Source organism: Tachyglossus aculeatus, chromosome 10 (genome assembly GCF_015852505.1).
Source record: "Tachyglossus aculeatus isolate mTacAcu1 chromosome 10, mTacAcu1.pri, whole genome shotgun sequence".
In the NCBI taxonomy this organism is placed as follows: domain Eukaryota; kingdom Metazoa; phylum Chordata; class Mammalia; order Monotremata; family Tachyglossidae; genus Tachyglossus; species Tachyglossus aculeatus.
Genome location: NC_052075.1, coordinates 52,960,659 through 52,988,521, shown reverse-complemented (window position 1 = coordinate 52,988,521; position 27,863 = coordinate 52,960,659). Strand labels below are relative to the sequence as shown.

At 58.0% G+C, this 27,863-nt stretch overlaps 1 protein-coding gene across 1 annotated transcript in view; it reads left to right on the top strand.

Moving 5' to 3' along the window:
- NCKAP5L (NCK associated protein 5 like) overlaps nucleotides 1-23,380 on the top strand; it is a 30,951-nt gene extending 7,571 nt beyond the window's left edge. Inside the window, exons 2-13 of the mRNA XM_038752035.1 lie at nucleotides 12,155-12,231; nucleotides 12,679-12,810; nucleotides 13,417-13,485; nucleotides 13,578-13,616; nucleotides 14,109-14,228; nucleotides 14,515-14,619; nucleotides 14,722-17,429; nucleotides 21,739-21,880; nucleotides 22,029-22,110; nucleotides 22,228-22,566; nucleotides 22,676-22,818; nucleotides 23,129-23,380. Of these exons, the coding sequence (XP_038607963.1) occupies nucleotides 12,685-12,810; nucleotides 13,417-13,485; nucleotides 13,578-13,616; nucleotides 14,109-14,228; nucleotides 14,515-14,619; nucleotides 14,722-17,429; nucleotides 21,739-21,880; nucleotides 22,029-22,110; nucleotides 22,228-22,566; nucleotides 22,676-22,818; nucleotides 23,129-23,380 (4,125 nt within the window). The 5' untranslated portion in view covers nucleotides 12,155-12,231; nucleotides 12,679-12,684. The remainder of the gene's footprint in view (nucleotides 1-12,154; nucleotides 12,232-12,678; nucleotides 12,811-13,416; nucleotides 13,486-13,577; nucleotides 13,617-14,108; nucleotides 14,229-14,514; nucleotides 14,620-14,721; nucleotides 17,430-21,738; nucleotides 21,881-22,028; nucleotides 22,111-22,227; nucleotides 22,567-22,675; nucleotides 22,819-23,128) is intronic.
- The last annotated feature ends 4,483 nt before the right edge of the window (nucleotides 23,381-27,863 follow it).

Genomic DNA, 27,863 nt, shown 5'->3' with positions numbered 1-27,863 from the left:
TAGAGTAATAAATATGTACAAACACATATACATATATACAGGTGGTGTGGGGAAGGTCAGGGGTTCAAATCCCAGCTCCGCCAACTGTCAGCTGTGTGACTTTGGGCAAGTCACTTAACTTCTCTGTGCCCGTTACCTCATCTATAAAATGGGAATTAAAACTGTGAGCCCCCCCCCGTGGGACAACCTGATCACCTTGTGACCTCCCCAGCACTTAGTGCTTTGCACGTAGTAAGTGCTTAACAAATACCATTATTATCATTATTATTATTATTATTATTATTATACAAGTGATCAGGTTTAGCACAGTCCCTGTCCCACACGCAGCTCACCGTCTTAGTCCCCGTTTCACAGAGGAGGGAACTGCCTCCCCTCCCACCCTCCCAGGATCTCCAAGCCCTTACTCTTTCCCATCCCCAGATCGTGAGCTTGTTGCGGGCAGGAAATGTGTCTGTTACATGGTTAGAGTGTACTCACCCGAGCGTTTAGTGCAGTGCTCTGCACCAGCGCTCGGCAAATACCATTGACGGGCTGACCGAGTTTTCCCAGGCCTGAAGCGCATGGCTCAGAGGAAAGAGCCCAGGCTTTGGAGTCAGGGGTCATGGGTTCAAATTCCGGCTCCGCCAGTTGTCAGTTGTTCATTCATTCATTCAATCGTATTTATTGAGCGTTTACTGTGTGCAGAGCACTGTACTAAGCGCTTGGGAAGTACAAGTTGGCAACATATAGAGACAGTCCCTACCCAGCAGTGGGCTCACAGTCTAGAAGGGGGAAACAGAACAAAACATATTAGCAAAATAAGATAAATAGAATAAATATGTACAAATAAAATAGAGTAATAAATACGTACAAACATATATACATATATACAAGGGCTGTGGGGAGGGGAAGGAGGTGAGGAGGGGGTGAGGGAGGAGTGGGCTCAGTCTGGGAAGGCCTCCTGGAGGGGAGGCCTTGGGCAAGTCACTTAACTTATCTGTGCCTCAGGTACCTCATCTGGAAAATGGGGATTAAGTCTGTGAGCCCCACATGGGACAACTTGATTACCTTGTCTCTTCCCCAGCGCTTAGAACAGTGCTTTGCACATAGTAAGCACTTAATAAATGCCATCATCATCATCATCATCATCATTACTGGGAATTGGGGAGGGGGGTAGCTTACGATGGAGCCGGGATGGAGGCTCAGCCGAGCGACACCCCCCCCCACCAGCCTCAGTCAATCAATCAATCGTATTTATTGAGCGCTTACTGTGCAGAGCACTGTACTAAGCGCTTGGAAAGTACAAGTTGGCAACATAGAGACGGTCCCTACCCAACAGTGGGCTCACAGTCTAGAGCATGGAGGCTGGGGGAGGGGGCCGGGGGACAGAGGGAGGAAGGATGGGAGGATGGGACGGGGCATTGGGCCGTGGGAAGGGTTGGGCTGCCTGTTGGCCAACGTCCTGGGAGTTCCTGGGAGCTGTGCCCTCGTCCAAGCCCTGGGAAAAAAAAAGAACAACCCAAAAAACCAGACCCCCTCCCCCCCCCGCCTCAGTTTCCCCATCTGTTACTACGGGGCTATATCTTGCCGACTTGTACTTCCCAAGCGCTTAGTCCAGTGCTCTGCACACAGTAAGCGCTCAATAAATACGATTGAATGAATATGTATATAAGTTTGTACATATTACTCTATTTTACTTGTACATATTTATTCTATTTTTTATTTTGTTATTACATTTTGTTTTGATGTCTGTCTCCCCTTTCTAGACTGTGAGCCCGCTGTTGGGTAGGGACCGTCTCTATATGTTGCCAACTTGGACTTCCCAAGCTCTTAATTGAATGAATATGTATATATGTTTGTACATATTACTCTATTTTACTTGCACATATTTATTCTATTTATTTTATTTTGCTATTACATTTTGTTTTGTTGTCTGTCTCCCCCTTCTAGACTGTGAACCCGCTGTTGGGTAGGGACCGTCTCTACATGTTGCCAACTTGGACTTCCCAAGCTCTTAGTCCAGTGCTCTGCACACAGTAAGCGCTCAATAAATATGATTGAATGAATGAATATGTATATATGTTTGCACATATTACTCTATTTTACTTGTACATATTTATTCTATTTATTTTATTTTGTTATTACATTTTGTTTTGTTGTCTGTCTCCCCCTTCTAGACTGTGAGCCCACTGTTGGGTAGGGACCATCTCTATACGTTGCCAACTTGGACTTCCCAAGCGCTTAGTCCAGTGCTCTGCACACAGTAAGCGCTCAATAAATATGATTGAATGAATTTGTATATATGTTTGTACATATTTATTACTCTATTTTACTTGTACATATTTATTCTATTTATTCTATTTTGTTATTATGTTTTGTTTTGTTGTCTGTCTCCCCCTTCTAGACTGTGAGCCCGCTGTTGGGTAGGGACCGTCTCTCTATGTTGCCAACTTGGACTTAAGAGAAGCAGCATGGCTCAGTGGCAAGAGCCCGGGCTGGGGAGTCGGAGGTCGTAGGTTCTAATCCCCCCTCCGCCGCTTGTCAGCTGTGTGACTTTGGGCGAGTCATTTAACTTCTCTGGGCCTCAGTTACCTCGTCTGGAAAATGGGGATGAAGCCTGTGAGCCCCACGTGGGACAATTCTATACCGTGAGCCCGCTGTTGGGTAGGGACCGTCTCTATATGTTGCCAACTGGAACTTCCCAAGCGCTTAGTACAGTGCTCTGCACACAGTAAGCGCTTGCCCCCTCCTTCCTCTCCCCCTCCCCATCCCCCCCACCTTACCTCCTTCCCCTCCCCACAGCACCTGTATATATGGATATATGGCTGGATGTATTTATTACTCTATTTTATTTGTACATATTTAATATATTTATTTTATTTTGTTAATATGTTTTGTTTTGTTGTCTGTCTCCCCCTTCTAGACTGTGAGCCCACTGTTGGGTAGGAACCGTCTCTCTATGTTGCCAACTTGGACTTTCCAAGCGCTTAGTACAGTGCTCTGCTCACAGTAAGCGCTTGCCCCCTCCTTCCTCTCCCCCTCCTCCCCATCACCCCCCCCCCCCCGCCCCCTGCCTTACCTCCTTCCCCTCCCCACAGCCACTGTATATATGGATATATGTTTGGACGTATTTATTACTCTAATTTGTACATATTTATTCTATTTAGTTTATTTTGATAATTTCGTTGTCTGTCTCCACCTTCTAGACTGTGAGCCCGCTGTTGGTTAGGGACCGTCTCTAGATGTTGCCAACTTGGACTTCCCAAGCGCTTACCTCCTTCCCCTCTCCACAGCACCTGCATATATGGATATATGTTTGGACGTATTTATTACTCTTTTATTTGTACATATTTATTCTATTTATTTTATTTTGTTAAAATGTTTAGTTTCATTGTCTGTCTCCCCCTTCTAGACTGTGAGCCCACTGTTCGGTAGGGACTGTCTCTGTATGTTGCCAACTTGGACTTCCCAAGCGCATATCTCCTTCCCCTCCCCACAGCACCTGTATATATGGATATATGTTTGGACGTGTTTATTACTCTATTTGTACATATTTATTCTATTTATTTTATTGATATGTTTAGTTTTGTTGTCCGTCTCCCCCTTCTAGACTGTGAGTCCACTGTTAATAATAATAATAATAATGAAGGCATTTATTAAGTGCTTACTATGTGCAAAGCACTGTTCTAAGCACTGGTGACCTCCTCACCCTGGGCTTCAAGGCTGTCCATCCATCCCCTCGCCCCCTCCTACCTCACCTCCCTTCTCTCCTTCTCCAGCCCAGCCCGCACCCTCCGCTCCTCTGCCGCTAATCTCCTCACCGTGCCTCATTCTCATCATCATCATTATCAATCGTATTTATTGAGCACTTACTGTGTGCAGAGCACAGTACTAAGCGCTTGGGAAGTACAAGTTGGCAACGTATACAGTCCCTACCCAACAGTGGGCTCATAGTCTAAAAGGGCCTGTCCCGCCGGCCCATGTCATCCCCCTGGGCCTGGAATGCCCTCCCTCTGCCCATCCGCCAAGCTAGCTCTCTTCCTCCCTTCAAGGCCCTACTGAGAGCTCACCTCCTCCAGGAGGCCTTCCCAGACTGAGCCCCCTCCTTCCTCTCCCCCTCGTCCCCCTCGCCATCCCCCATCTTACCTCCTTCCCTTCCCCACAACACCTGTATATATGTATATATGTTTGTACATATTTATTACTCTATTTGTTTGTTTATTTATTTATTTTACCTGTACATAGCTATTCTATTTATTTTATTTTGTTAGTATGTTTGGTTTTGTTCTCTGTCTCCCCCTTCTAGACTGTGAGCCCACTGTTGGGTAGGGACTGTCTCTCTATGTTGCCAACTTGTACTTTCCCAAGCGCTTAGTACAGTGCTCTGCACACAGTAAGCGCTCAATAAATATGATTGATTGATTGCAAGGTGATCAGGTTGGCCCAACGCTGTTGGGTAGGGACCGTCTCTAGATGTTGCCAACTTAGACTTCCCAAGCGCTTAGTCCAGTGCTCTGCACACAGTGAGCGCTCAGTAAATACGGTTGAATGAATGAATACGATTGAATGAATGAATGAATAGCTACGATTGAATGAATGACAGCTGCGAGAAGGCCGAGGGAGCGGCCAGATAAAAGGGCCGGGCCTGTTATTAAGCGGGCTGACTGCTGGCGTTATGGCCGATGGCCGAAACCCGGCGGCGCGGTCCGGTCGGAATCCCGGACCGGATCAGGAGCCGGAGCCGGAGCCTTCCAAGGGCGAGGCTGGGCCTCCGCCGCCTCCGCCGCGGAGTCCGCTCCGGGTTTTGATTGTGACTGCTCTGCGGTCCGCTCGGAGGCCCCGCCCCCCTCCTCCCGCCGCCACTCCAGCCCAGCCGCAGGAATGCCCGGAAAACCCGGGGCGGAGCGCCCGATGGGCCCGGACGGGACGGGGCCCGGTGGACATTCATTCATTCAATCAATCAATCAATCAATCGTATTTATTGAGCGCTTACTGTGTGCAGAGCACGGGACTAAGCGCTTGGGAAGTCCAAGTTGGCAACATAGACAGTCCCTACCCAACAGTGGGCTCACAGTCTAAAAGGAGGAGACAGAGAACAAAACCAAACATACTAACAAAATAAAATAAATAGAATAGATATGTACAAGTAGAATAAATAAATAGAGTAATAAATATGTACAAACATATATACATATATACAGGTGCTGTGGGGAAGGGAAGGAGGTAAGATGGGATGGAGAGGGGGACGAGGGAGAGATCATTCAATCGTATTTATCGAGCGCTTACTGTTGTGTGCAGAGCACTGGACTAAGTGCTTGGGAATCAGTCAATCAGTCGTATTGAGCGCTTACTGTGTGCAGAGCACTGTACTAAGCGCTTGGGAAGTACAAGTTGGCAACATATACAGTCCCTACCCAACAGTGGGCTCACAGTCTAAAAGGGGGAGACAGAGAACAAAACCAAACATACTAACAAAATAAAATAGAATAGATATGTACAAGTAAAATAAATAAATAAATAAACAGAGCAATAAATATGTACAAACATATATACATATATACAGGTGCTGTGGGGAAGGGAAGGAGGTAAGATGGGGGGGATCATTCAATCGTATTTATCAAGCGCTTACTGTGTGCAGAGCACTGGACGAAGCGCTTGGGAATCAATCAATCATATTTATTAAGCGCTTACTGTGTGCAGAGCACTGTGCTAAGCGCTTGGGAAGTACAAGTTGGCAACATATACAGTCCCTACCCAACAGTGGGCTCACAGTCTAAAAGGGGGAGACGGAGAACAAAACCAAACATACTAACAAAATAAAATAGAATAGATATGTACAAGTAAAATAAATAAATAAATAGAGTAATAAATATGTACAAACATATATACATATATACAGGTGCTGTGGGGAAGGGAAGGAGGTAAGACGGGGGATGGAGAGCGGGACGAGGGGGAGATCATTCAATCGTATTTATCAAGCGCTTACTGTGTGCAGAGCACTGGACTAAGCGCTTGGGAATCAGTCAATCAGTCGTATTGAGTGCTTACTGTGTGCAGAGCACTGTACTAAGCGCTTGGGAAGTACAACTTGGCAACATATAGAGACAGTCCCTACCCAACAGTGGGCTCACAGTCTAAAAGGGGGAGACAGAGAACAAAACCAAACATACTAACAAAATAAAATAGAATAGATATGTACAAGTAAAATAAATAAATAAATAAACAGAGTAATAAATATGTACAAACATATATACATATATATATAGGTGCTGTGGGGAAGGGAAGGAGGTAAGATGGGGGATCATTCAATCGTATTTATCGAGCGCTTACTGTGTGCAGAGCACTGGATGAAGCGCTTGGGAATCAATCAATCAATCGTATTTATTAGGTGCTTACTGTGTGCAGAGCACTGTGCTAAGTGCTTGGAAAGTACAAGTTGGCAACATAGAGAGACAGTCCCTACCCAACAGTGGGCTCACAGTCTAAAAGGGGGAGACGGAGAACAAAACCAAACATACTAACAAAATAAAATAGCATAGATATGTACAAGTAAAATAAATAAATAAATAGAGTAATAAATATGTACAAACATATATACATATATACAGGTGCTGTGGGGAAGGGAAGGAGGTAAGACGGGGGATGGAGAGGGGGACGAGGGGGAGATCATTCAATCGTATTTATCGAGCGCTTACTGTGTGCAGAGCACTGGACTAAGCGCTTGGGAATCAATCAATCAATCAGTCGTATTTATTGAGCGCTTACTGTGTGCAGAGCACTGTGCTAAGCGCTTGGGAAGTACAAGTTGGTAACATAGAGAGACAGTCCGTACCCAACAGTGGGTGCATAGTCTAGAAAGGGGGGACAGAGAACCAAACAAAACATACTAACAGAATAAAATAATTTATTTTATTTATCGATAAATAACCGATAATTTTATTTATCGAGCGCTTACTGTGTGCAGAGCACTGGACTAAGCGCTTGGGAAGTCCAAGTTGGCAACATAGAGAGACGGTCCCTACCCAACAGCGGGCCCCCAGTCTAGAGATGAGCCTGGGGCGGTGGTGGAGGGGGGTCCGTCCGCCCTGCTGCCCCTGGGCCTGCGGAGCGGTGAGTCACGGCTGAGTCACGGCCCGCGGGGGCGGGACTGTAATTAGGGCCTGTAATTAGGGCCCGATCTCAGCACGCAGACACCCCATGACTTGCCCCTCAGCAACCCCGGTAGCCAGCGTACCCCGCCCCCGGGGAGTTCTCACCCTCCCCCGGGCCCGAGGCCAAAGGCAGGGGTCATCCCTTCCATTCCTCTGCCCCCGTGCAGGGAGGCCAGGGGTGAGGGGTGAGGGTCTCCCCGCTCTGAGGGAGCTCCAGGGAAGGGGGACTCCCCCAGGTGTCGTCCCCCAGCCTCCGTGCCGCAGCAGAAGGCCGCCATCCCTTCCCTCGATGACCCTCCCCATCCCGGCCCCAGATTCCCGGGCCTGCCGCCGGGCTGCTGGACCTGGGACTGAAGGGGACGGATGGATGGATGGACGGATGGATCTCCCCCTTCTAGACTGTGAGCCCGTTGTCGGGTAGGGACCATCTCTCTATGCTGCCCATTTGTACTTCCCAAGTGCTTAGTAGGGGGACTCCCTCAGGTGTCGTCCCCCAGCCTTGGTGCCGCAGCAGAAGGCCGCCATCCCTTCCCTCGATGACCCTCCCCATCCCGGTCCCGGACCCCCGGGCCTGCCGTTGGGCTGCTGGACCTGGGGCTGAAGGGGACGGATGGATGTACGGACGGACGGATCTCCCTCTTCTAGACTGTGAGCCCGTTGTCGGGTAGGGACCGTCTCTCTATGTTGCCGACTTGTACTTCCCAAGCGCTTAGTAGGGGGACTCCCCCAGGCGTCGTACCCCAGCCTCCGTGCCGCAGCATAAGGCCACCATCCCTTCTCTCGATGACCCTCCCCATCCCGGCCCCGGACCGCTGGGCCTGCTGTCGGGCTGCTGGACCTAGGGCTGAAGGGGACAGATGGATGTATGGACGGACGGATCTCCCCCTTCTAGACTGTGAGCCCGTTGTCGGGTAGGGACCGTCTCTCTATGTTGCCGACTTGTACTTCCCAAGCGCTTAGTACAGTGCTCTGCACACAGTAAGTGCTCAATAAATACGATTGAATGAATGAATGATGGACGGACAGATGGATGGAGGGGAGAGGGTGAGGGCCATCATTGTCCCTCAGGCCACCCGGGGCTCCCACTCCTGCTCAGTTCGGACCCTGGAGCCTGGGCCTGGAGCGGTTAGTTTGCTGGGCCCGGCGGGTGGGTCGGGGGATCCTTGCTTCCTGCGCAGACATCCCCTCATTTCCTGCCCCGTGGGGAGAAGGAGGCTCCTCGCCTTGCCTTGCCTCGCCTCGCCGGGGGTCCCTTCCCTCTCCCATTTCCTGTTGTTTCCAGGGAAGCCGGGGCCGCGGGCCAGGACACCCCTCTGGGTGACCGGGACCCCGACCTGGAGAGGGGAGTTTGTGTGGGGCCGAGCCTGGCCAGCCGGGACTTCTGGGAGCCTCTCTGACAGATGGCAGCGCTGCTACCCTGGGGCAGTACCCACCCACGCCTGCCCGCTGGGTCACCCAGGGCCACTGGCCGGGGGCATCGGTCAGGGACATGGCTGAGCGGTGCAGTGTGCCAGGGCCTGCAGCATCCTTGGGGGCCTCCCAGCTGGCAGGCAGCGCCAACCTCCGTGGACAGGCCTCCTCCCGCAGCGCTGGGGCTTGGGACCCAGCTTACGGGGCCTGGGAGCTCGGGGGTGGCAGGCCAGCTGTTGGGTGGCTCGATGGGCTGGGCAGCCTATCTGGCCGGTGATTTTCCATCCCCACCACTGCCAACTCGCGCCCCAGGCCCTTCGGGGCTCGCTCTGGCCCCTGTGTGCCCTCAGCTAGGGAGCCCGCACTCACGGGGCTGGGGAAGTTGCCCCCAGACTAGAGAGCGCGCAAGGTGCCCGCAAGTGCCTCCAGCCTGGGAAGCCCCCTGGGGTTTGGGGGTGAGGGGGCACCCAGACTGTGCCCACGGCCTCCACTCTAAATAAATGCATTGTTCTGTCTACAGCTCCAGCCGGCCGGCAGCTGTTAAATCACCTGCCCGGGTTCGGTGGAGCCAGGGGGCCTGACCCTGGGGTGGAGTGGAGTGGGGGGCTTGGCACTGCCGTGGAGAAGCCCGGCTTGGCGCTAGAGGCTGCTGGGTCTCTGGGGAAGGGGCCTCCGGGTGCCTCTTCAGGTTGTCCTGGGGCTCGGACTTGGGGAAGAAGGGGTGGGTGTCGGGGGGCGTGCGTCTGGGCATCCAAGGGGAGGGAGGCAGGACACAGGAAGAGGAGGAGTAATAGAGAAGCAGTGTGATCAGATGGACTGTCTCTATATGTTGCCAATTTGTACTTCCCAAGCGCTTAGTACAGCTCTGCACATAGTAAGCGCTCAATAAATACGATTGATGAAGATGATGATGATGATAGAGCCCGTGCCTGAGAGTCTGCCACTGGTCTGCTGTATGACCTTGGGCAAGTCAGTTCGCTTCTCTATGCCTCAGTGACCTCATCTGTAGCATGGGGATTATGACTGTGAGCCCTATGTGGGACAGGGACTGTGTCTAACCAGATTAATCTGTATCTATGCCAAATCTAATACAACTGCCACAAAAAGAAGGAAGAGTATTTATTAAGCGCTTGCTGTGCGGAGCACTGTACCAAGCACTGGGAAGGAGTACACAGGTGTGAATTAGACACGGCTCCTGCCCCTTGGGGGGCTCGCAGTCTAAAAATAAGAAGGGAGAGGGGGGCTGGCGGCAGTCACATAAGGAGAGATGAAGAATGGGCCTTGAGGAACAGTTGGAGTCGGGTGGGAGGTGGGATTTTGCTTTCTCATCTGAGCGAGTTTCCGGCCCCTCCCGCCGTCTCCATCTGTGTCCCCACCGCCCCCCCCTCTGGGGCTCCTCCCCTAGCAGGGGGCAGCGGGGGGGGTGGTAGGGGGGGGCCTGGGCAGCCCTGGAGGCCCCTAGGACTCCTAGGGGTCGGATGGGTGGGTGGGTGTGTGTATGTTGTCCCAGTAGTTGGACCCCCCCCCCCCACCCGCCGGGGCGGCCCCCCCACGGTCCCTACTCACCCCTCCTCCAGCTGCTGACTTGGGACGGCGCCGGCTGCTGGGTCGGGGGGACGGAGGAGGTGGGGGCTGCCGGCCGGGCGCCCAGTCCAGCTGTCCTCCTGCCTGCGCTGGGCCGGAGCAGACCCTCCGCCCCTCCGCCCAGCCCTGGGTCCTGCCGGAGCCGCATGACCGCTCCAGACCCGTCCCCGGGGACCTCCCCCAGCTTCAGGTCAGCCCGGTCCCAGGAGGGGCTCGCCAGGGTGGGGGCGGGGGAGCCCTGGCGGGACCCAGGGAGGCCGGTCAAGTCTGGGAGTTGCGGGGGATCTGACTGGCGGTTCCGTGGGATTTGCCCCAGATTGGCCTGTGGGCCCGGCCCCCTGGCTCACCGAGCCCAGAGACTGTGGTGTGGGGGGACCCAGGTGCTCTGGTTTAGGGTCCCGGGACCAAACATCCTCTGAACTGCTGAATTGGGCCCCTGCCACCGCCGCCTCCTGCTCCTCTCAACACCCCCAACCTTCCTCTCGCCCAAACACACACTGCAGGAGGGGAAGGGGTGGGATGGGAGCCGACCCGCCCCACACATAGGGGGACTCAATCTGGGGAAGGGGCAGAAAGGAGCCAACCTTTCAACCCCCACCCCCCTCTCCGCAGTTCCTAATGTCCATCAGTAGCCCCCGGTGGAGGAGGGGACAGGTCTGGAAGGAGTCTCTTTCCTTTCCATCTGCTGCATGCTCTCTCCCCACCCTTGCAGAAATCTCAGGGTCAAATCCCACCCCTCGTCCTCAGCAGGGGAAGTGGGGGGGGTTGGAGGGGAGGGGAGGGTCCGGGACCCCCGGAAACAAGGCCCGGAAGCGGCCTTTGTGGGGAGGTCCGGCCAGAGGGTCCAGCCGGGGCCAGAGGGTTGGGCCTTGCTGCCCAAGGCAGCTTCTGCTGAGGTCTGCTTGGAGGTGGGAGACGTGGAGGTCGGAGGTTGGGGATGGGGGTGGGGGGTGCGATTTGAAGTCATCCGACAGACAGGTGGAAACGTGCATTTGGGGAGATGGGCCGGAAGGAGGGAGCACCGAGGAGCGAATTGCCCAGTGGGATGATCCTCCCCGGAGCCTAGACCAGGGAAGTTGGGGACCAGACTCCTGGTTCTGTCCTGGCTGTGCTGCTCTACCACAGGGGGGATGGGCCAAGAGGTCTACATCTCTAGACTGTGAACTCACTGCGGGCTGGAAACATGTCTGTTTGTTCTGTTATATTCTCCCAAGCATTTAGTACAGTTCTCTCTCTGCACAAAGTAAGCACTCAGTAAATACAGTTGAATGAACGGGAGAGGGAGGGCAGCAGGGCCGCGGTTCTCCATCCTAATGGGCAGGATCCTGGGCCCGACCTCATTTCGAAAAGGGCGAAGGGCAGGGGGTACTGCCCAGTTCAGTCTCTCTCTTTTCACCACGAAGCCTCCGTGGCAAGTCCTTGTGCCAAGGGATGCTGCGTTTGTGAGTCTGCCAAACCACAATTTCCTTCTCCCTCACCCTCTGGCTTGGGGACAGGGGGAGTGACACATTGACCCCAAGGGGCAGGAGGAGAGGGGAACTGCCTGCCTGAGGCCACTCAGCATCTGTTGTCCCAGCATCGTTGTCCCTGAGGGGGATGGGGCTGGGGGCAGGGGCTACCCCAGACCCCTAAACTAGCCTGGCTTATCTGCTGACCGATCAGTTGTATTTATTGAGTGCTTACCGGGTGCAGAGCTCTTTACTAAGCACCTGACTACTGGGACAACCTGGTGGGAACCATCCATCTGAGGTTGTGCCCTTGGACTGAGCTTGACAACCGACCCCCTCCCCCCCCCAACCTCTGCCTTGGGGTGGGATAGTCTTCCCAAGGAGGGCGGAACTGCCCCTCTCTCAGTCCACTCCAGAAGCCCCCCACCATGCTGAGCTGCCCCATCCTGTTTATCTCTCTGCTGGGGGCTCAGCTCCGGCCAAGGGTGGTGGTAGGGGGTAGAAGACTCACCCTCCCAGTCCAAAGGCCCAGAGAAGAGGCTGACCCGGACCCCTCCTCACCCCCAACCCCCTTCCCCACAGCAGTCGAGGTGAGTTGGGAGAGCTGAACACTGGAGCCATGGCAACGTGGTGACCGGGGCCAGCCCGTCCGGACAGCGGTAAGGGGCTCCCCGGGCTCTGCCCCCGCCCAGCTTCCCCCACCCTCACGACATCCCAGGGGCAACTCGGGGTGTCAGGCGGCTGGACAAAAGGCTGCAGGAGGTGGCGGGAGTGAAGGGGTGGGGGCAGGGGCAGGGCAGCATGGGGGGGTCCCCTGTGGACCAGCCTGACCTCTCGACTTCCCCTGAGGTCCCTGGGGGGGTGGAGAGCGAGCTGAACTGCTCCCCCCATCCCACTGTGGTTCTGGGGAACGAGAGGGGGTCATTGTGGCTCAGCTTTGGGCAAGGGGACACTGGAGGGGAGGCTGGGGGGACGAGGACCCACTCGTGGAGAGATGGCCACCCCCAGCCCAGAGGGTCTGGGGTTCAACTGCGCAATTGACTCCCCTCTTATCTCTGTCTCTGTTTCTCTGTGTCTCCTTCCTCCTGTGGCCGCCCTCCCCTTAGGGCACAATGTCCGAGGCAGCAGCCGAGTCGTCACAGCCGCCTCCGCCGCAGGGGGATGCGCGGCCAGGAGACAGTGACCCCGAGCCGGCGGGGGGCGGACCAGACCTGCTGCAGCGGCTGCGACAGTTGGAGGTATGTGTGGGCCGGACCCTGGAGTTCGGGACCCTTGGACTCCTGGCCCAAAGCCTCGAGCCTCCCAGAGCTTCAAGCTTCCGGACCCTTCAGCTTCCAGACCCCAGGACCCCTCGACCGTTGAGTATCCAGCCCCCTGGACCTCTGGACCCCGAGTCCACATCCCCCTTGAGGGGGGACCTTGTCAGCTAAGCATGCTGGACTGTGGATCCCAACATAGGGAGCGAGGGGCTAAGGTGGTGGAGGGTCTCCTTCCCTGCCCCTTCCCATCTTCTCCTGTATCCAGTGCCCCGAGGGGAGTGAGGTGGCCATCAAGGGGCAGGGGAGCCCGGGAACTGGGCTGCTCCACCCCGCTCCCTCGGGGCCGGGGACCCCAAAGCCCCGACCCGGACCCGGAGCAACCCCCGACCTGCGCTCCCCTGGTCGGGCCAGACCCACCGGTTCTCTTGGGGAATGGGTCCGGGTGGGGGAGAGTCTGTGCCCTGTTCCTGCATCCTTGGCTCTAGGTGCCCACGGGGGAGGGAGCTGGATTGGGGAGACACCCCCCCGCCACCCGCCCCGGTCCTGGGGGCTGAGCCCGCCTCAATGACACGGTTCTCTGTGCAGGCGGAGAACTCTGCCCTGGCCCAGGCCAACGAGAACCAGCGTGAGACTTACGAACGCTGTCTGGACGAGGTAGGGGCAGGGCGCCGGGGATGGGTGGGGGGCTGGGGGCCTTGGGGAGGGGGCTCTGCTCTGAGCCTGCTTTCCTGTCTTCTCCTTGCCAGGTTGCCAACCATGTGGTGCAGGCCCTTCTGAACCAGAAGGTAAAACGACTCAGTCACCCCCTCCCTCCTTCCCTTTCCTTCCCCTCCCCATCATCCCCATCATCAACAGTGGTATTTATTGAGCACTTACGGTGTACAGGGCGCTGTACTAAATGCTTGGGAGAGTACAACAGAGTTGGTAGACAAGGTCTCTGCTCACAGTGAGCTTACATTCTCCACATCCCTCCTCCCCTACAGCTGAGAGGATCCTTAAAGCTGCTTCAAACCTGCCTGGCAGCCCTGAGTCCTGGCACCGGGCATCTGAGTCAGTGGTGCAGGATGCCAGTCTCAGAGCCACTGTTGATGGCATTTTGGCTTGTGGGCCGCTCTGAGTCCCTTCTCCCCCTCCCCACAACGACCACCGGACCACCTCTCCCGTCCCTGGAGGAGGGAGGAGCAAGTGGAGGGAGGGCCAATCCCTTGCCTCTGGCACTTGTCCCCGGCCCCCCCACCCAGCTCCCCTTCCCCTCACACCCCTCCCCTCCCTGCCAGGACCTGCGGGAAGAGTGCGTCAAGCTGAAGAAACGGGTGTTTGATTTGGAGCGGCAGAACCAGGCTCTGAGCGACCTCTTTCACCACAAACTGCAGCTTGGCCCCGGCCCCCCTCCGCAGGTGGGGCCACCCCCTCCCCTATCTGCCCCCTCCCCGCCCCAGGGTGGATGGCATGGCGGGAGGGGGATGCCCAGTCCTGGGGATGCTGGCACGGGGACCACAGGGCCAGGTGCTGTTCCTCAAGGCCTGGGGGTACTGAGTGAGTCGGACCCTCCTTCTACACCCCGGAGGAGGAGCTGACTGATGGGTGTCCTTGCTGCCCCGGGGAGCTGGAGGGTCTCTCCTGGCCGGGCAGGAGGAGCCGGGGGGAGGCCAAGAGCTCTGCCTGACGGTCTCTGGTCCACAGCTCCCGCTCCAGCTGCCGGCGGATCCGGTCTCCACCCCACCCCTGAAGGCCGTGGACGGCCTGGGCCCCTCGTCGCCCCTGACTCTTCCCGCTGGGCAGAAAGAGGTGAGCGGAGGAGGCTGACGGGGTGGCCCTGGGGGCCATGCCCAGAAAAGAGGGATGGGGGCAATCCCCTCCTACTCCGCCGATCGCCTTTCCACCCTCCAGACGCCCCCGGAGCAGCCGGCACCCCCGGCAGGCCCGCTGGACGCGCTGTCGCCCTTCCTGAAGAAGAAGGCCCAGATCCTGGAGGAGCTGCGCAAGCTGGAGGAGGCAGACCCCTTGCTGGCAGACCCTCTGCTGGGCCGCCCCCCACCCAGCCCGTGGGGCGATGCCCAGCGCTGGCCCGGGGACCTCCACCCCAGCCCCCCCGACCGTCCGCCCAAGGGCCCGGCCCTGGGAGGGGGCCAGAGGTGGAGGGCAGGCGAGAGCGCCCGCTCTCCGGAGCCGGGCCCCGCCCCGCTGCCCGCGCCCGAGCCCTGGGCCGCCTGCCTCCTCCTGGCCCAGAGCGGCCTGGGGGACCTGCTGCGGTGGACGGGCAGCGCCGCGGGCCGGGCTCGGCCGGTCCTGTCGCCGGACGGGGACGAAGGGGAGGGGGAGGAGGACGAGGAAGAGGAGGAGGAGGAGGAGGAGGAAGGAGGAAAGCCCCCGCCCCGGCCCAGCCCTCCGCAGCAGCCGGCCAGCAGCAGCTCCTCCTCTTCTTCCTCCTCTTCCTCTTCCACCTCGTCCTCGTCCCCGGCCTCCTCCTCTCCGTCCACGTCGGCGGACGAGGCGGCCGAGCCCGGCGAGGCCCCGACGCCGGCCGGCCTGCTGGGGGCTCTGGCTGAGCGGAAGCTGCGCCTGGGGCAGCTGCTGGAGGACACCGAGTCCTACCTCCACACTTTCCTGGGCGACGGCGGCGGGCCGGCGGCCCGGCCCCTCCCCGCGGACCCCGCCCTCACCTACCTCCTGGCCCGGTCCCCCACACCCGGCCCCGAGGAAAGGGCCCCGGCACCCAGGGTCAAGGCGGACCGGGGCCCCGGCCCCCTCGAGCCCCCGTACCATCCCGCCGGGAACCCCGGCCGGGCAGGCGGGGACGCGGAGCCCCCCGGGACCCCCGGGGGCCCCCGCCCCACCCAGCCCGGCCCTCCTTCATCTCAGGTGAAAAGCAAACTCAAAACGAGCCCCCCGTCCCCGGGCGACGGCCGGCCGCCCCTGCTCCCCTCTCCCTCCAAGGCCCTCAAGTTCCTGAAGCTGCCGACCCCGGGCCTGGAGCACGTGCTCCCGGGCCCCCTGCCCGGCCCGCCTCCGGCCCCCTGCCCGACGCCCGCTCCGGCCCCGCGCCTCAGCCCCCAGCTGCCCCGCAGCTCCAAGATCCCCTGCCGGAACGGCAGCTCCGAGCTCTTCCACTCGCCGCTCCTCGGCCGCAGGGGCCTGGACGTCGACCTTTCCCCCGAGGGGACCGGCCCCGCCCCGCCCCCAGCCCCCAGGCTGGCCCGGACCCCCGCCCTCTCCCCGGACCCCCGCAGCCGGCCCGGCCCGGCCCCCTACGAGAACGTCCCGGCCCTGTCCCCGGGCCCCTTCCCCGGTCCCCCGGCCCGGGCCACGCCCGTCTCCCCGTGCAGCGCACCCCCGACCCACGAGGGGCCCGAGCCGGTCCCGCCGCCCGGCCCCCGCCCGCCGGGCCCCTGCCCTTCCCCCTGCGGCGGCCCCGAGGGCCCGGGCGACGAGCAGGCCGGGCCGGGCTCCCCCCAGCGCGGCGGCCGTGACCCCGCGCCCCACTCCCTACCCAAGAAGCCGGGGAACGGCACCGGGAGACGCGGCCAGGAACCGGCCCACCTGCCCTTCCGCGAGCGGCTGACGGCGCTGGGCAGGCAGAAAGCCGGGCCGGAGCCCGCGCCGGCCTGCGCCCCCGCCCCGGACAAGCCCGGCGGGGACAGGGCCCGGGCCCCCGGGAGGCCGAGCCCCGGGGACGCCCCCTCCACGTCCCCCCGGGCGGCGTCCCTGGGCAACGGCGGCCTCAAGGTCCAGGAGCCCGGACCCCCGCCCGGCGGCTACTCCTCCCTCACCGCGGACGGCCCCCGGCCGGAGCCGGACCCGACCCCGGCCCGGGGCTGCCCGACCAGAGCGGAGCCGGCCAAGACCCGGCCCACGGGGGCGCCCTGCCCCCCGCCCCCCCGGACCCCCAGCAAGCTCCCGCCGCCGGTCCCCGGGCCCGGCCGAGCCAGCAGGAGCCCCCACGGGAGCCCCACCAAGCTGCCTTCCAAGTCCCCCACCAAGGCGGGGCCCGGCCCGGCGCCCCCGCCCAGGCCGGACGAGACGAAGACCAAGGGGCCCCCGGGGGGGGGACGCAGGGGTGCCCCCTGCCCGGACTGGCCACCCCAGCCCCCGGGCCCGGCCTTGCACTCGGCCATCGAGGAGAAGGTGATGAAGGCCATCGAGGAGAACGTGCTGAGGGGCCGGGGCCGCCCGCCGGCGCCCGAGCCCAAGCCCAAGAACTCCAGCAGCCTGGCCAGCTGGTTCGGCCTCAAAAAGAGCAAGCTCCCGGCGCTGAGCCGGCGGGCGGAGCCCGGTAAGGGCAAGGACGAGCGGCGGGAGGCCGGCGCGGGCCCCGGCGCGGGCGCCGGCTCCCCGCTCAGCAAGGAGGTCAAGCTGGCCGCCCGCAACCTGGAGGCCGAGAGCCTCAACATCTCCAAGCTCATGGAGAAGGCGGAGGACCTGCGCCGGGCGCTGGAGGAGGAGAAAGCCTACCTGAGCGGGCACGCGCTGGACAAGCCCCGTCCGGCCCGCTCCCGCGCCCACGCCCACGACGTCCTGCTGGAGCAGACCCAGCACCAGCTGACCGTCATGTACCAGGAGGTGGCCGCCGACGCCTTCATGCAGCAGCTGCTCAACAGGTGAGCGGGGGGGGGGCCGGGCGGCGTGGCCTCGCGGGAACGGCATAGGACTGGGAGGTGGGAGGCCAGGCAGTCAGTTGTATTTATTCAATTCAAGAGAAGCAGCGTGGCTCAGTGGAAAGAGCCCGGGCTTTGGAGTCAGAGGTCATGGGTTCAAATCCCGGCTCCGCCACTTGTCATCTCCATCCCTCTCCACCCTCTCCATCCCCCCATCTTACCTCCTTCCCTTCCCCACAGCACCTGTATGTATGTATATCAGCCTCATCAATCGTATTTATTGAGCGCTTATTGTGTGCAGAGCACTGGACTAAGCGCTTGGGAAGTACAGATTGGCAACATATAGAGACAGTCCCTAGCCAACAGTGGGCTCACAGTCTAAAAGACTGTATATATCTGTATATATGTTTGTACTTATTTATTACTCTATATATTTTACCTGTACATATCTATTCTATTTATTTTATTTTGTTAGTATGTTTGGTTTTGTTCTCTGTCTCCCCCTTTTAGACTGTGAGCCCACTGTTGGGTAGGGACTATCTCTATATGTTGCCAACTTGGACTTCCCAAGCGCTTAGTACAGTGCTCTGCACACAGTAAGCGCTCAATAAATACGATTGATTGATTGGCAGCTGTGTGACTTTGGGCAAGTCACTTCACTTCTCCGGGCCTCAGTTCCCTCATCTGTAAAATGGGGATGAAGCCTGTGAGCCCCCAGTGGGACAACCTGATCACCTTGTAAGCGCTTGGTAAATGCCATTATTATTATTGACCTCTGTACTGAGCACCTGTGAAAGTACAGTAGAAAAATAGAACAGACACATTCCCTGCCCACAACAAGCTTGCAGTCTAGGGGCCTGGGTTCTGATCCCACCTCTGCCGCTTGGCTGCTGTGGGATCCCGGGCAAGTCACTTAACTCTGGGCCTCAGGAGCCTTATCTGTAAAATGGGGATTCAACGCCTGTTCTCCCTCCCGCTTTGAGGGTGAGCCCAACGCGGGGCCGGGGTTGTTTTGGGTCTGATGTCCTTGTATCTGTCCTAGTGAGCGCTGAACAGATGCCTGCATGATGGAGTGTTCAGAGACGTCTAGAACAGTAGCCCATCTTTCCTCTTCTCCCACTCCGTCCTGCATCGCCCTGACTTGCTCCCGTTATTCATCCCCCACCCCGCCCTCACTGCACTCATTTATTTCTTTCTATTAATGTTTTATCTCCCCCTCTAGACAGTCAGCTCCCTGCAGGCAGGGAATGGGTCCTGTTATACTCACCCAAGGACCCAGTTCAGTGCTTGGCACACAGTAAGCGCTCAATAAAGAGGGTTGACTAATAGGAAGCCGGCCCCCACATCCCTGCAGAATGAGGCCACCTCCCCCCCTTTTCCCAGTCAGTCATATTTATTGAGCGCTGACTGTGCGCAGGGCACTGTACTAAGCGTTTGGGAGAGGACAATAAAACAGACGCATTCCCTGCCCACAACGAGCTGACAGCCTAGAAGGGGAGACCAAAGCTAATAGTTGTTGCCAACTTGTACTTCCCAAGCGCTTAGTACAGTGTTCTGCACACTGTAAGCGCTCAATAAATACGATTGATGAAGAAAGAATTAGTGACAGATGTGGACGTGATTGCTGTAGGGCCGGGAAGGGGGGATGAATAAAGAGGGAGCGAGTCAATCATTCGGTAGCATTCGCTGAGCCTGGAGAGGGCCGAGCACTGTGGGAGAGCATTACATAGGTGAAGGTCCTGCCCATCGGTCACTCGTATTCAAAGAGGCTTTACAGTGTGAGGAGCACTGTACTAAGCGCTTGGGGTAATGCAGGATAACAGAGTTGGTAGACACGTTCCCTGCCCGCAAGGAGCTTACAGTCTAATAATAACAATTATTATTATTATTATGGTATTTGTTAAGCGCTTACTCTGCGCCAAGCACTGTACTTAGGGCTGGGGTGGATGCAAGCGAATCAGATTGGAAACAGTCCCTATCCCCACCGTACGGATGAGGTAACAGGCACAGAGAAGTGAAGCGACTTGCCCGAGGTTACCCAGCAGACAAGTGGAGGAGAGGAGATTAGAACCCATGACCTCTGGACTCCCAGGCTTGGGCTGCTAGAAGGGGAGACAGATATTAATATAAAAAAATTACAGATACGGACTTAATGGTAATAATGATGGCATTTATTAAGCACTTACTATGTCCAAAGCACTGTTCTAAGCGCTGGGGAGGTTACAAGGTGATGGGGTTGTCCCATGTGGGGCTCACAGTCTAAATCCCCATTTTACAGATGAGGGAACTGAGGCCCAGAGAAGTGAAGTGACTTGCCCAAAGCCACACAGCTGACAAGTGGCGGAGTCAGGATTTGAACCCATGACCTGTGACTCCAAAGCCTGTGCTCATTCCACCGAGCCACGCTGCTTCTCTAAGCACCCCCATTTAAGCGATGTGGGGGTGAGGGAGCAGTGAACAAAGGGTGCAAATAATAATAATAATGATGGCATTTATTAAGTGCTTACTATGTGCAAAAGCACTGTTCTAAGCGCTGGGGAGGTTACAGGGTGATCGGGTTGTCCCACATGGGGCTCACAGTCTTAATCCCCATTTTCCAGATGAGGTAACTGAGGCCCAGAGAAGTTAAGTGAGTTGCCCAACTCAGCTGACAAGTGGCAGAGCCGGGATTTGAACCCATGACCTCTGACTCCAAAGCCCGGGCTCTTTCCACTGAGCCACGCTGCTTCTTGGATTTGCACTTCTTGGATTTGCAGAGAAGCAGCGTGGCTCAATGGAAAGAGCCCGGGCTTTGGAGTCAGAGGTCGTGGGTTCAAATCCCGGCTCTGCCAATTGTCAGCTGTGTGACTCTGGGCAAGTCACCTAACTTCTGTGCCCCAGTGATCTCATCTGTAAAATGGGGATTAAGACTGTGAACCCGCCGTGGGACAACCTGATCACCTTGTAACCTCCCCAGCACTTAGAACAGTGCTTTGCACATAATAAGCACTTAATAAATGCCACAATTATTATTATTATTACTTGCAAATCCAAGCGCAAGGGCGATGAAGAAGGGAGTGGGAGAAGAAGAAATGAGGGCTTAGTCGGGGAAGGCTTCTTGGAGATGTACTTTCAATTAGGGAGAGTGGTCGGCTGTCGGCCACGACGAGGGAGGGTTTTCCAGGCCAGAGGAAAGACGTGGGCGAGAGGTCGGTGGGTGAGGTAGATGAGGCTGAGTAGGTTGGCGTTTGAGGAGAGGAGGGGACAAGGCGCTTTCAGTGGGACGTGGGCACCGAGGCAGGAGGCGGTGGAGTGGGAGTGGGAGGAGGAGGAAGCTCTAGGGCACAAACGTGCCAGGAGGGAAGGACCAGAGCACCCTTCCAGCAGCCGCGATGCCCGCCTGGGCCACGGCAGGGGGAAGCAAAAGCGTTGCGGGCCATCACAGGCCGGAAAGGGGGTCTGGAGGAGTGGTCGGGGCCGGGCTAGGAGTCGTGAGCCTGGCGGGGTTGGCATCGGGAGGTGGGGAGCGGCCCAAGGCCGGGAATCTGGCCCGGTCCCGGCATCAGCCTTCTCTCTGATCTCCCATCCTCATGTCTCTCCCCACTTCAATCCATACTTCATGCTGCTGCCCGGATTGTCTTTGTCCAGAAACGCTCTGGGCATATTACTCCCCTCCTCAAAAATCTCCAGTGGCTACCAATCAATCTGATCATCAGGCAGAAACTCCTCACCCTGGGCTTCAAGGCTGTCCATCCCCTCGCCCCCTCCTACCTCACCTCCCTTCTCTCCTTCTCCAGCCCAGCCCGCACCCTCCGCTTCTCTGCCACGGCTAATCTCCTCCCCGTACCTCCTTCTCGCCTGTCCCACCGTCAGCCCCCGGCCCACGTCCTCCCCCTGGCCTGGAATGCCCTCCCTCTGCCCATCCGCCAAGCTAGCTCTCTTCCTCCCTTCAAGGCCCTACTGAGAGCTCACCTCCTCCAGGAGGCCTTCCCACACTGAGCCCCTTCCTTCCTCACCCCCTCGTCCCCCTCTCCATCCCCCCCATTTTACCTCCTTCCCTTCCCCACAGCACCTGTATGTATGTATATATGTTTGTACATATTTATTACTCTATTTTACTTGTACATATCTATTCTATTTATTTTATTTTGTTAGTATGTTTGGTTTTGTCTCCCCCTTTTAGACTGTGAGCCCACTGTTGGGTAAGGACTATATATGTTGCCAATTTGTACTTCCCAAGCGCTTAGTACAGTGCTCTGCACACAGTAAGCGCTCAATAAATACGATTGATGATGATGATGATGATGATGATCACTTGCCCCGGCCCCCGCAGGGTGGACGGGAAGGAACCGCCTTCCGAGAACTGGCGGGAGCCCAAAGTGGACATCCCCGACGCCAAGACCCCCTGGTCCCCCCGCGGCCCCCGCAACGGCCTGATCGGCCCCCCGCGAGCCTGCGAGGAGCCACCCGGCGAGGTGAGGGGGTCCGGCCCGGGCGGGCGGGATGGCGAGGGGATGGGTGGGTGGGATCGGAGGGTCCGGGGCAGGAGGCTTTAAGGTGCCTGCCGACGAGTGCTTTGAGATCCTCCCTCTCCCCCGGGGCTCGCCTCCGGCCCCCGAGCAGCCGGGCCTGGAGGTGGGGAGCCGAGAGGACGTCCCGTCCGACGAGAGCCTGGCCGACTCGGTGCCCTGCCAGCATTTCACAGGTGGGTGGACGCGGGGCTCCCGGGGGCCGTGGGGCTCCCGGAGCTGGCACGGAGGGGACGGGAGGGAGCGTCAGGGTGGTTCCCCGGCCCCCGCAGCTGCCTTGGCGTCACCCCCAGCCTGCGACTCCCTGACGCGCACGCTGGACAGCGGCATCGGGACCTTCCCGCCCCCGGACTACTGCGCCGGGAACCCCGGCAAGAACGCGCCCCGCCTGAAGCCGCGGCCGGAGCCGCCCCCGGGCCCCGGCCCGGTCCCGGTCCCGGCCCCCACCGGCGCCCGCCCCGCACCCCTGACCAAGGTCCCGCGCCGCGCCCGCACGCTGGAGCGTGAGGGCGGCCCCGCCGTGGAGGAGCTGCTGGCGGCCGGCCGGGGCCGCAGCGTGCCCGCCTTCCACGCCCTCCTCGCCCAGCCCGAGCCCACCCTCCGGACCCGCGCCCACAAGGCGGGCGCCGACGGTGAGTACAGGGCCCAGTCGGTGCGGTATCGTGTGGGCCTGGTGGGGGCAAGAGGAGGGGAGGAGGGGTGCCCGCCGCCCCCGCTGACGGGGCTGTGCTGTGTGGGCAGAACCGTGTGGGGGTCCGGGGCGTCAGCGGCAGGCCCAGCCCTCCAAGAACTGGACCTTCCCCAATGCGCGCGCGGCCGTGAGTGCCGCGGACCCCTTCCTGTGCCCGCAGCACCCGCTGGAAGCCCTGCACGACGCCCCCCCGGTGAGGATCCCCACCCTGAGGACCCCCCCCAACCCCCGGGGGAGGAGGAACCCCTGCATGGTGTCCCTGTGGGGAGACCCCCGGGATGGGGAGGCCCTGCCATGCGGCCTGGGGAAGGGGGCAGAGCCTGCACTGGCTGACCCCGGCAGGAGGGTGAGGGGGAGACCCCTGCCCGGGACCCGACACCCCTTTGGACTCCCAACCAGGTCTGGGGGCGGCGGGGAAGGGGGAGACACACTGGAAACGGGAGCGGGGCCGCCCGGACCCCGGGCCTGAGCGGACTGTCCCCCTTCCCGTCCCCCTCTCCCAGGCCTCGGCGGCGGAGAGGAGCCGGCTGTCGGAGTCGGGCCGCCTGCTGCCGCCGTCCCCGAGCTCGGGGGGCTCGGGGTTGGGACGGGGCGGGACCCCCGGGGTCTCGGCCGCGGGCTCGGACGGGCCTGGCCGGGAGGAGGAGGGGGTGGCGGGGGCGGCGGGGGCGCGGAGCCAGGCCGGGCTGGACCACTCGGAGTCCCTCAGCGACTCCCTCTACGACAGCCTGTCCTCCTGCGGGAGCCAGGGGTGACCCCCGCCCCCGGGACCCCCGCCGGCCGGGCCAGCTCAGGGACCCAGCCCAGCCCAGACCCCCACACCGCCGCCCCCGCTACCCCCGCCGGGGCTTTGGGGCGAGGACACAAGTTGGTTGTGGTGCTGGACCCCCCCCACCCCCCCACTCCCTCCACCCCCCAGCCCCCTCCCCGTTCCGTCCCGGCTGTGCCCCTGGCCACCCTGCCCCAACCTCCACCTCCACCGTCCCCTTCTCCTCCGGCCCCGCCGCCACCGCCGCCGCCCTCTCGATGGTGCTAGCCGCAGCTCCCTGCGCGACCCCCGACCCCGCCTGTCTGTCTATCTGTCTGTCTGGGTTCGCTTTGCCCTTTTTTTTACATTAAATTCGTCCCTTTGCCCTGCATCCAGTCCTGTGTCAGTCCACTTGGGGACCGGGACCCTGATGGAGGAGTCCCTGCGGGTCTGCCCCCACCAAGCCCTTCAACGGGACCCCTCTGGGGACGGTGAGGTGGGAGGGCAGTAGGGAGGAGCCCCCCAAGGCTCCAAGGGGGAGCGGGGCGGGGTGGGCCAAGGCAGAAAGGGGCAGGGGGCTCAGGTAATAATCGTAATGGCATTTATTAAGCGCTATGTGCAAAGCACTGTTTTAAAGAGCGCTGGGGAAGTTACAAGGTGATCAGTTTGTCCCACTGGGGGCTCACAGTCCTAATCTCCATTTTACAGATGAGGTAACTGAGGCCCAGAGAAGTGAAGTGACTTGCCCAAAGTCACACAGCTGACAAGTGGCGGAGCTGGGATTAGACCCCATGACCTCTGACTCCAAATCCCATGCTCTTTCCACTGAGCCACATTCATTCATTCATTCAATCAATCAGTCGTGGCTGAGAAGCAGCATGGCACCACCACTTATCAGCTGTGTGACTTTGGGCAAATCACTTCACTTCTCTGCCTGTTGCCTCATCTGTAAAATGGGGATGAAGACTGAGCCCCACGTGGGACAACCTGATAACCTTATATCTACCCTAGTGCTTGAACAGTGCTTGGCACATAGTAAGCGCTTAACAAATACCATTACTATTACTATTATTATTATTGAGCGCTTACTGTGTGCAGAGCACTGGACTAAGTGCTTGGGAAGTACAAGTCGGCAACATCTAGAGATGGTCCCTACCCAACAACGGGCTCACAGTCTAGAAGGGAGAGACAGATAGCAAAACCAGTAGACGGGCCTGCGTTGGTCCCAGAGTGGGGGGTTTGCGTGTTGGGGTGAAGCGGCCAGATCTGCATGGAAAGGGGTGGATTGGGGGGGTGTTTCATTCATTCAATCGTATTTACCGAGTGCTCGCTGGGTGCAGAGCACTGTAGTAAGCGCTGGGAAAGTACAATTCAGCAACAAAGAGTGACAGTCCCTGCCCACAAAGGGCTCACATTCCCGGGGTCGGGGGGGGGGGGGGGAAGAGACAGACGTCAAAACAAGAATAGAATGAGGGGCATCTACACATGGCTTAATGGAAAGAGCCCGGGCTTGGGAGTCAGAGGACCTGGGTTCTAATCCTGGCTCCGCCACTTGTCAGCTGGGTGACTTTGGACAAGGCACTTCACTTCTCTGGGCCTCAGTTCCCTCATCTGTAAAATAGGGATTAAGATTGTGAGCCCCACCTGGGACAACCTGATGACCTTGTAATAATAATAATAGTGGCATTTGTTAAGCGCTTATTATGTGCAAAACACTGTTCTAAGCACGGGGCGGGGGGGGATGCAAGGTGATCAGGTTGTCCTACATGGAGCTCACAGTCTCAATCCCTATTTTACAGATGAGATAACTGAGGCCCAGAGAAGTGAAGTGACTTGCCCAAAGTCACACAGCTGACACGAGGCGGAGCCGGGGTTAGCACCCATAATAATAATAATGATGGTATTTATTAAGAGCTTACTATGTGCAAGCACTGTTCTAAGTGCTGGGGGGATACAAGGTAATCAGGTTGTCCCATATGGAGCTCACAGTTTTAATCCCCATTTTGCAGATAACTAAGGCCCTGAGAAGTGAAGTGACTTGCCCAAAGTCACACACCTGGCAAGAGGCGGAGCAGGGATTAGAACCCATAATATTAATGATGGCATTTATTAAGAGCTTACTATGTGCAAAGCACTGTTCTAAGCGCTGGGGGGATACAAGGTAATCAGGTTGTCCCACATGGAGCTCACAGTTTTAATCCCCATTTTACAGGTGAGATAACGGAGGCCCAGAGAAGTGAAGTGACTTGCCCAAAGTCACGCAGCTGGCAAGAGGCGGAGCCGGGATTAGAACCCATAATAATAATAATGATGGCATTTATTAAGAGCTTACTATTTGCAAAGCACTGTTCTAAGCGCTGGAAGGATACAGGGTGATCAGGTTGCCACACGTGGGGCTCGCAATCTTCATCCCCATTTTCCAGATGAGGTCACTGAGGCCCAGAGAAGAGAAGTGACTTGGCCAATGCCACACAGCTGACAAGTGGTGGAGGCGGGATTAGAACCCACGACCTCGGACTCCCAAGCCCGGGCTCTTTCCACTGAGCCACGCTGCTTCTCTGTATCTCCCCCAGCGCTTAGAACAGTGCTCGGCACAAAGTAAGCGCTTAACAAATACCATTATTATTATTATTGTCGGGGTCCGCGCCTGCGCAAAGAGCGGGCGGGCGGGCGGGGGAGCGAGGTGCGCGCGCAGCCCCGGAAGGGCCGCCCGCCTCTCCTCACTGCCCCCTGGAGGAAGGAGGGAGAACGGCCCGACCGCCCCCTCCTCTTAACGATCATATTGATGGTATTTGTTCAGCGCTTATTACATGCAAAGCACTGTTCTAAGAGCTGAACTGTTCTTCTTCCTCACCCCCTTGGAGGAGAGCTCACCTCCTCCAGGAGGCCTTCCCAGACTGAGCCCCTTCCTTCCTCTCCCCCTTGTCCCCCTCTCCATCCCCCCATCTTACCTCCTTCCCTTCCCCACAGCACCTGTATGTATGGTTGTACATATTTACTACTCTATTTATTTATTTTACTTGTACATACCTATTCTATTTATTTTATTTTGTTAGTATGTTTGGTTTTGTTCTCTGTCTCCCCCTTTTAGACTGTGAGCCCACTGTTGGGTAGGGACTGTCTCTGTATGTTGCCAATTTGTACTTCCCAAGCGCTTAGTACAGTGCTCTGCACATAGTAAGCGCTCAATAAATACGATTGATTGATTCTTCCCTCCTCCTCCTCCGGCCAGCCTGAGGCAAGAAGGGAGGGTGGGGGCTGGGGAAGGGGGACCCTCTCCCTCCCGGCTTCTGAGCCCCCACAGTCAATCGTATTTATTGAGCGCTTACTGTGTGCAGAGCACTGTACTAAGCGCTTGGGAAGTACAAGCTGGCAACATAGAGAGACAGTCCCTACCCAACAGTGGGCTCACAGTCTAGAAGGGGGAGACAGAGAGCAAAATCAATCGTATTGAGCGCTTACTGTGTGCAGAGCACTGTACTAAGCGCTTGGGAGGTACAAGTTGGCAACATATAGGGACAGTCCCTACCCAACAGTGGGCTCACAGTCTAAAAGGGGGAGACAGAGAACAAAACCAAACATACTAACAAAATAAAATAGAATAGATATGCACAAATAGAGTAATAAATATGTACAAACATATATACATATATACAGGTGCTGTGGGGAAGGGAAGGAGGTAAGATGGGGAAGATGGAGAGGGGGACGAGGAGGAGAGGAAGGAAGGGGCTCAGTCTGGGAAGGCCTCCTGGAGGAGGTGAGCTCTCAGTAGGGCCTTGAAGGGAGGAAGAGAGCTAGCTTGGCGGATGGGCAGAGGGAGGGCATTCCACGCCCGGGGGAGGACGTGGGCCGGGGGTCGATGGCGGGACAGGTGAGAACGAGGCACAGTGAGGAGATTAACGGCAGAATAGAATAGATAGGTACAAGTAAAATAGAGTAATAAATATGTACAAACATATATACAGGTATATATGTATATATGTCCTGCCTCCCGCTTGGGAATCCCAGGCCCAAACTGACCAGGACCCCAGGGGAGAAAGGGTAAAGGTACCTTTACGGGGCTTGGGCCAGCTCCCTACCCCGCCCTCCTAAGAAGGCAGCCTACTTGCCCCGGTGGCCCATCCGAGCCCCCCCACCCCCCTGCCCACAGCCCCTCAGGACGCAGGTGCCCGGCCGCAGCCTGGCCTGCTGGATAGAGGACGGGCCTGGGATTCAGAAGGTTCTAATTCCGACTCCACCTCTTGTCTGCTGGGTGACCTTGACCAAGTCACTTCACTTCTCTGGGCCTCTCTTACCCCATCTGTAAAATGGAGATTGAGACTGTGAGCCCCATGTGGGATGGGGACTGGGTCCACCCCAATTTGCTTGTATCCACCCACGCGCCCAGTTCGGTGCCCGGCACACGGTAAGCGCTTAACACCGCAATTATTATTATTACTATAGGCTGGACCACCAGCCTCCAAGAAGGGATTCAAGTCCACAGGCTGATT